At 39.8% G+C, this 9,020-nt stretch overlaps 1 protein-coding gene across 2 annotated transcripts in view; it reads right to left on the bottom strand.

Moving 5' to 3' along the window:
* Positions 1–7,055, bottom strand: part of LOC146381733 (transient receptor potential cation channel subfamily M member 4-like) — a 33,079-nt gene extending 26,024 nt beyond the window's left edge. The window contains exons 1-5 of one of the 2 annotated variants that reach the window (XM_084937816.1): positions 6,843–7,055; positions 3,691–3,752; positions 3,425–3,599; positions 2,756–2,942; positions 1,131–1,300 (exon numbers count right to left, since the gene is read on the bottom strand). In XM_084937816.1, coding sequence (XP_084793942.1) covers positions 1,131–1,300; positions 2,756–2,942; positions 3,425–3,599; positions 3,691–3,752; positions 6,843–6,938 — 690 coding nt within the window. In that variant the 5' untranslated portion in view covers positions 6,939–7,055. Of the gene's footprint in view, positions 1–1,130; positions 1,301–2,755; positions 2,943–3,424; positions 3,603–3,690; positions 3,753–6,842 lie in introns of both variants that reach the window. The other variant, XM_084937815.1, reaches the window with a different exon arrangement.
* Between the last annotated feature and the right edge of the window lie 1,965 nt (positions 7,056–9,020).

Consider the following 9,020-nt stretch of genomic DNA (forward strand, 5'->3'; position numbering starts at 1 on the left):
ATCTAGAGAGAGTTGGGGAATGGCTGCAATCACAGCATTGGCCTGTATGTTTAAATAGACTGCAGAGTCTTGGCCTGGCGAGGTAGCTCTTCTGTGTTGTGCCATTCACTTTAGCCAGAGGCTGTTTGGTTTCCCTGATGTATAAATCATGGCAATCCTGCTGACACTTAACAGCATCCACTTTATTACTCTGTTTGTGTCAGGACCCGACTCTTGGGGTGGATCAGTTTTTGGCGCATCATTTTTTGGGGTATTAAAGCTACAGAGACACAGTGTTGGGAGAAAATGTGTTTCAACTCTTCCGATACTCCTGACACATACAGAATCACTAAGGGTTTTTGCTTAGGCGGCAGTTGTCCTTCTTCTCACCTGGATTGGCTGGAGCTTTCTTTAGGTCCCTTCCTAGTTTTGGGTAGGCTGACAGGGAATCACAAGAAAATCATATCAAGAAGGCCCTGAGTAAATGTGTTTATCCCAGCTGGACATTTGTCAAAGCTGGAAAGGCACCTAAAGAAAGTTCCAGCTGGTCCAGCAGAGACGAAGGACAACTGCTGTCTAAGTGAAAACCCTTAGTGAGACAGTTGAAATGCATTTTCTCTAAACACCAGGTCTCCATGGCTTTTATACACGAAACACACTGCCAAAAATTGGTCCACCGCAACGATCGGGTCCCCCAACACAAACAGAGTAATATAGTGTACTGGAATTGTAGTTATGGGCATTGATCAATGGTCATTGATGAGTGGTTGTATTCAAGGAACTGACCTTGTAGACTATTGCTCTTCAGTGGTGCTAGTTTCAGTCATTATGCACGTGTACTGTTTATAAGGTTGGGAAAACCTGCAGTCATCTAAGACTGAAGAAGACAGTTGGATGAGTGACGTAATGTTTCTCCCACTGAAAGCCTTACTTCCAGATGAACAGAATCAACTTTTTGGGATTTACTTGCCTGGATAACTGAGCATGCATCAAGACAATGTCTTACTTATCTTAAATTTGGGACATATATTTATACTAATTATAAGCAATTAAAAAATCAATTAAAATGAGAAATGTAAATCAAATCTTTAAGTGAGCTTTTTGCAAAATAAAGGTGAACACATGTTTAAACGTGTAAATGTCTGTACTACCTGAGGGTTGACCAGCTGCTCTCGTTTTTTCACAAGGCCCCACGGAGCAATGCCCAACGCTACCACCTTGTTGAGGGAGACTGAAGATGCTGCAGCTGCATGATCTCTCACTGCCTGTCCAACACACCTGCCAACACCTTCACGCAAACCTGTAGTTAAGATCCATGCACCTGGGGGAAACAGGTAGATGGTAAATTTCCTGGTTCAACCTGTATACTAAGTAGCTTACTGTGCCGTGCCACTAAATAATTCCGAAATGTTAAAAAGCTGTGTAAAATAACACCTGAATAATAATTAACAATAATTTGCAAATCTCATATCTCTATATGTGATACCATTAGCTAATATGTTGTCCATAACTGGAGTTATTTACATTTTGCACCACTTCATACCTATTATTTATTATTTATTATTTATTTATTATTATCTGTTACATTTCTTTGAATAGGCTTAAAAATCAAACAAAAATAATGTATTAAGCTGTGAAACTGTATCATATTATTTTTTTATCATTTTCACTAAAACACTGTCAGGGTCATGAGTCTGGTGACCCAGTGTTTACGTATTGTGCATTTAATTTTTTAATTAAATTCTTAGGTTTTGTTCCTTTGCCTTTAGTTTAACTTGTCTCCACATGTCATGTCATTCTTGTCGCCATGTTCCCGATGTCTCCCCAGTCACTGTGTTAAGTTTGGCTGGAGTCTGAGTTTCGGTCTGTGTGTTTATCTGTCAAAGAATTAAGAGCACTAGAAATACTAGAAAAACCAAAAAGATGCATAAAAAATGTTTTTATATGCAGCGTGTTTTAATGGCGAGTGTAAGTACAAAAGCAACGTGTTTGCTTTCTCACTGCTACACCCTGCCCTGGACCTTATCCAATAATCATGTTTACTTAGTGTGAGCCATGTAGCAACTTGCATATTTGTGTGAACGATTTTTTCATTGCTTCTTGTACTTGTTTTGAAAGAAGAGCAAGTGACAGGAGATCAGTATCACCATGTGCTACCTGCACTTGGTACAGTAGTCAAAGAGAAAATTGCCATTTCAGTACAAACATTAGGACCAGACTAGTAGTACAGTATGCTTTTTTTAGAGCTTATAGTATAATCCATTGAGTAAACAATACTACTTCCATCCTGGTGTCTTGAGTGGGAAACTGCTTTATTTACGATCACAGCATCTCCAGAGTCCTTAACAGCGATACCTGACATCCCAGGTGTGCTGCAGGATGTATAATATCTTCTACAAAGATGACTGCAAGATGGGGTTTGGCCATCATTGATATGTGATTGCATTAAGATGACTTACATATCTCGATGCATGCTCAGTTATCCAGGTAAGGAAATGTTTCAGCTATATTTTCATAGCTGAAAAACGTATTTCCAGGTGAACAGAATCTGCTTTTTTTTCCTTTTACAGCTTTATAAATCTAGAAACTAAACAAAGTTAAGGTAAGGCATTCTTTTAGACATTTTTTATATGGTAAAGGGAACCATCTGGAAATGACGATAGCATCTGCTAACCAACAATCAAATATTTCAGCAAACATCTCACAGAAATTCCAAGCACACTGTAATCATTATAGATGAGGCACTGACAGAGTGACAGATGCATAAAGTTTTTACCTGTGCTTTGTGACGCTTTCACCAGTCCCTGTCTGAGGACCTCCCGTACCCAGGTCTTCACCTGTGTCCTGCTCTCTCCACCCACAACAGAAACAAGGAGGTTGGGTCTAGGAAGACCCCATATTGACTGGGCTGTCAGTATGTTGTACACCACTGAAGGCTCAGTGCTCCATGACAGGCGCAGGAACTAAGATTAGACATTTGATGGATTAAAAGAAACAATTACATGTCAACAACACAAAAAGGCTTGGAAATTAATGAATTGTGATCTAGTATTAAAGCTAAAATGATGCTTTGGTTGTTTCAACCTTTAAATTGTGATTAAAACTTTGAAAATGAAAATGACCCTTAACCCATTAGAGCCCAGACCAATTTTTACTGTCAGGAAAACTATGGGAGAGTCAGTGTTAAAGGTTTTACAGGAACTTTCCTCAATATGTTAAGGAGTGGCTTGTTCTTTACTCTGGTACTGACTTTGTTTGTTTAGTAGCAGGTTGAAGGTCAGGGAAACTCAAAGTACTGACTACCAGAGCTCCGGGTTTATCTGGATCTTTATTTAACCCACCTTTACACCTTTACATGAATTTTCCTTTAAAAACATTTTCACATTTTCCAAAACTCTAAGGCTGTGGAGATGAAGCGTTATGGGACAGAAAGAAAAGCACCCACATGGCTGTGCCTCTTGCTGGCTCCTGCAAACTGCACCTCTCCAAAGGCATCAGTTGGTTGTTCAGAGGAGTGCTCCGCACTTTCCCAGTGCTTCAAAATTGCTGTGCTGAAATAATCTCCAACAGCCACAGAGGCATGGTCATCTCTCGCAGCCCCACACTGACAAAATTCACTACTACTGAGAGAGGTGGAGGGATACAAACATCACTATGAGAGTCAACTCAAATTACAAACATGTCACTATCAAAAGGCAGAGGTCACAGTACCTGAAGGAATCTTCTACAAAGGTGCTGCACACTCGTTTCTTGATGATTTTGGGGATCCAACTCTGAAAGCAGTTTTTAAAAAGTTGTTAAATAGTGATTGACTTATACGGATTTCTGAGCCTGGTTTAACAGTGAGCCTGTGTATGCACATATCCTGTAGTAGAATAATACAACCCACAAGTCAAACATTTTATTTTTTTAATTAAACTTTTAAATTGGCCTAGGTACTCATTGGTATTCATTTATAATCTGCTATTATGCAAGTGGAATGAAAGCTCGGTATGTGACCCTCAGTACTGACATTTTTACAGTGTGTTGAGTGTCTGAAGCTCAGGTTTTTCGAAACACTGCAGTTCAAAACAACCACGTCATGTTTGAGGTTCTGGTTGTATTTCACCCCAGTGTTGACAGGTTGCTTACCTGCTGCTTCTAGGAATGTAAGCAAGTAAGCCAAGGTGCCAGGATTTCCATTTGTATGAATCAGTGTCATTTGAGCTGAGTCTTGTTATTACTAAATGATTGTTTTTAATACTACAGCTTCTATTTATAACAAGGGGCACAAGAGCCACTTGTATATAACAAAACAATACCTTCTTTCTCATTATTATTTTTGTGGATTATGAAGGTTAAGGAGAAAACCGGCAGAAATTGTCAGCTCTTACTCCCATCTTTTTGGGAGAAAAAAAAGGCATGCAAGTTCATTATCATTACACTTAGGGACTTAGAAATTAAACATCTTCTCCCTCTCCTTTATCTTTCCTGCTTGGCTTCTCATGTCTTGTCTAGTCTTTTCTATCTCAAACCCTCAAAGAGTCTCTCAGTCTCAGTGTTCTCTTAAACCTAAAGAAGAATTATGGATTTGATCAACTGGTCCTTTAATGCAATTGAGGAGAACCCGGGCTTCTCATCGAGAACCTGTGCTTTGTGACGCACCAAAGTCTTGAAAAGTTTGGTGGCATTTGAAATGAAGAACTCGATTTATACTGCAGAAGCTTGTCAGGGTCAACGAAAGGTTCGTAAGGATATCAAGATGCGAGTCTGGCTGTTTTTAGAAACTGAGGCAGAACTGGATTTAACCAAGACATCTGCAGACTGAGTTGCACTTCTCATCGAGAAGCCTGGGTTCGAGAGAGCCCGACTGTCCTGGATGGACGTTCCCTGCCGGTTACACAATCTATGTCTGGCGGAACTGTCGCGTCGTGTGCCTGACGGGACTGTCAATCAAGGACATCGAACACATCTACCTATTCAGAAATATGATAACAGGGTTCTTGCTCATTGGAGCTGTCTCGGCCCTGGCTTATCGAAGATTAAAGAAAGCAGTTACGGCTGTTCAAATCCCCACAAGGCTGGCCGCTATAATCGAAGCGACGGGGAGGGCCTTGAATACTCAGACTGTGGTCTTAGAGAAGCTCGCGGCTCTTCAACGGGAAATTGAGAGACCTGGTGACAAGTGTCAACTAATTCAAACAACCACCATCTTCATTTCATGCGGTTACCCCCACTGGTGCCAGCTGGAAAGCCCCAAGGCCGAGGTTAATGGAAATAACAAAATTCTCCTTGATAACGGGACTGTGTGTTTTTGGACTCTTTACCCTTATTCTTCAAGGCCACCTGTATCGACTGAAGGAATGCTGGCTTTCACTTAACCGGGTGAAGGGATACCTTCTCTCAAGGGACGCACACAAATGCACACATATGCATGTACACTGACACAGACATACCGCCCCTCACCTCCAAACACCTCCGATCCATGTCTTCTATGTTGTGAGATGTGATGATTCAGCACATAGCACATGAATCATCACATGGGCTTAGCATTTTCTGTTCTTTAACTTATCTCCCTTTAGGAGCTCAGTCTGGGTGGAGTTCTCTTTTCTCCTCATCTTTCCTCATGTTGTGTATTTCCATTGTGCTACCTCTCTGACCTGTCTTCCCCATGTGATGTCTATGTAATGTATATACAGTCGAAAGGGTAAGATGGCGCTGGTTGCCAGCAGCTTCAACCCAATTTGCTTTGGGATCAATAATGTATTATCAATCAATCAATCAATCAATCAATCAATCAACTTAGGTTTTTGTACAAAGGAAAATACATTTAGTGGGGTTTTTTTCATCAAATATGAATTTCTTTTTTTTTAAAAAAAAAAAAAAAAAAAAAAAAAGAACATCAAACGCTGTCGATGTTAACTCTCAGGAAGCTTATAATTCAACAACAGTTAAATTCACTTCCAAACTTTGAATGGGGATGTAGTTTGTTTGTTTGTTAAGGAAAAAACAGCCTTAAATCTGGGTAGTTATAACAATAAATATAAACAATATTTTCTCGCTATATAATGAATTTGAAATTGGTTTGTTGTGCATTACACTGAATTACTAAGCAACTAAAACAGTCTTAACTGAGGGAGAAAATGGTCTTTGCTGAAACACATCGTTCTTTACAGCTACTGATTGCTGTCTGTAACAATTTCTGCATTTTTCTTCCTTTATTTGTACAATTATTTCTCTAAAACATATGTCGATCAAAATTGTTGCTATACATGCTTCTGTGACAAGTGGCCATGTGGAGAATAGTGCAACCTGTGAGATTAGCAGGTGTGCGTGCAGAGATGAGTATGAGATTGTTTTGAAACCTTATGCTTTAAAAGTTTCAGTGTTTCACAAACCTTTCCTTTGCCTATTACTAATGTGATCCCCACAGGCCTCTTTACTGAAAAAGCTGCAAAACACCTCGGCAGCTAAATTGAATGAATGGAATGCAGCCATCTTTAATGTTATCAGTAAACAAGATTACATGCTTAATTGCATACATGTAGTTATGATGCTATGGGTATACTAGTAGACATAAGTTGGGCTCTTATATTGTGCTTTCCATTTTTCTTTTGAGTAAACGTTATTGAATTGCTATAGAAACCTTTCACTGAACCGGTTTATACTTAGTAAAGCTTCCTTTAAGGTCCACCAGTTAGACAAGTTTCTGAGACGTTTGTGGGTGGCTCACCATCGCCATTACTTGAAAATTCCAAGTATAACTTTTTTAAACATTCAGCTTTTTTTTCTTTTGGTTAGTTGCTTTCTCTTTTGTTTTGTTTTTGCAAACATGCCATGACATCACAACAGCAGTTGAAGGGTTTTAGTGAAAGCGGACCTACCTGGCTCTTTTCTGTTTGGCAGATATTGTCTGTGTTGTCGCCTCTATCTCCTTCCTCTATTCTTACTCCTTCTTCTTTTGCTCCCGTGTCATTCATGTTTCTCCTTCAGTCGTTCTCAGTAAGAAATGTGTGCGGAAGGACTAAAACTGTTGATTTCTGACGAGTTTCCACCTTGTCTCCTACTGCTGAACTCCATTCCCTGCCACTGTCGTCACTCTGCATGCACACAAAATAGGTGCAGCCAGCCATGTAAAGGTGTGGTTTCACAGAGGAAGACAGTTCCTCCAAACTTTGAAAACAAGAAATTCCAGTCAAAACCACTCAGACACGGAGTCTGAGCTGGTCTAGCGTTCATTGCAATACTTCCCCATCCTCTTACCTGGTCACTCCCATCTGATGTGGAAAAACTGAATACCTTTAATAACACATTTAGACACCACTGTAGCAGACAGACAGCTAAGCAGCTTTGAGCTAAGCTAAAAATACCACACATTTGCAACTCAGCCTGTTAGGTATGAGTCTCTGTGGTGTTAAATATTTATGCAGGCAAATATATTTGTTTGAAATGCAAATTTCAGTCAAAAAAATATTATTAGAATTAGAATTTTTATTCAGCTGAAATTTAGTGCAATGTGTGCATGGGTTCCATTTGCTTAATCGTAACTTTTAAAAGAAAATTTGCAGCTGCTTCATGGCCCTGGTTAAACGATTTCAAAGGTTCATTATGAAAGTAGAACATGTATCAGGTTTTAAACCTGCAAGATTCCATTATTTATTTTCCTTATAGACTATACATGAAAAACACACACTTGATTCGCTTACATATTTATTGTATATCACATTTAAATATTGACACATAAAATAAAAGGTTGGACTGATGTGGCTAAACATTTCATACAACTGCTTTCATCAACAATGTCGATATATTTAGTTGTCAGTAGCTGGAAACTATGTTGGGAACTCAGGAATACGGCAGATAGTAAACAGTGTCTTTAACACTATGACTATATTGCCAAATCAACTCAAACACACACACACGCAGTTTCATTGCCTAATGTTGGACTTAAAGTAACCTTTTGTGGCGTTTTGATTCTTATGTTTGCTTGTTGCTCCAAACACACCCCGTCCATATTCCTACTACCACTCCTTTTTTTTTTCTAATTGCAGTTTGGGTTTTCTGTGACGACACACTCCATCCTGCCTTCCTTTTGGCCTGTTGTGTGGCCGGTCTCATCTGTAGCTATTGCTTAGGTGTGCTTACTTTGGATTCATCAGTTTGAGCCTTTCTGAGTCTTTTAAGAAATTACCCAATCGTAATGGACTGTGCCTTCTTCACACAGCATTTGATGTGCAATGACCAATGCCTTTTTTAGAATAATATTCCTGATCCAATACCGAGACATGTGGGAGGATGATCCTCTTGATAAAGACTTCATGCTTGAGAAGATAATGAAAGGAGCAGACAAAGAAGGATGGGAGTGGTACTCAACAATCAGGTTGTAAATGGTAAAAGAATTGATTTCTTACATAACAGTTTTCTGCTGTCCCATAGCACCCAAAGCGCTTTATAGCACATGTCACATTCACCCATTAATTTACATTCATATTCCGATGGATAAATTGAAGAGTAATTCGGGATTAGTATCTTGCCCAAGGATATCTACCATGCAGACTGGGGGAGCTAAGGATCAAACCACCAACCTTCCAATCTACCTCCTGAGTTACAGCCACTAACGTTAGAACTTCTAGTAGATGTCACTATATTCCTACCCTTTAGAGAAAGTGTAGCTGTGTGGACCTGCGAGGACCCCATGCACCCCTCACACACACTCTCCACAATGCTGTTTTCTGGCAAGAGGTACTGCAGCATTCGGGCCCTCACTGCCAAACTGTGAAACAGTCTCTTCCCCCAAACCTTCAGACTCCTGAACACTCAGTGACTGGACTGACACATACAATGATTCGTTCACACACGTCACTACCTCAAGCACTTATCTGCACAGTCTCATACACACACACATGCACACCTTCATACACCAAGTTATTTTTTGCACAACCCACTGTTATTGTTGTACTTTTCTGTTGCACTGTGTCTGGACTTTCTTGTGTCTGTATCGTTCCATTCTGTCTTGGCGTTGCACTGTTTTTTTTGTTGTTGCTTTTTTTGAAATTCTTGCA

This window comes from Perissodus microlepis, chromosome 8, assembly GCF_051167445.1.
Source record: "Perissodus microlepis isolate ML-2025 ecotype Zambia chromosome 8, ASM5116744v1, whole genome shotgun sequence".
NCBI classification, from domain to species: domain Eukaryota; kingdom Metazoa; phylum Chordata; class Actinopteri; order Cichliformes; family Cichlidae; genus Perissodus; species Perissodus microlepis.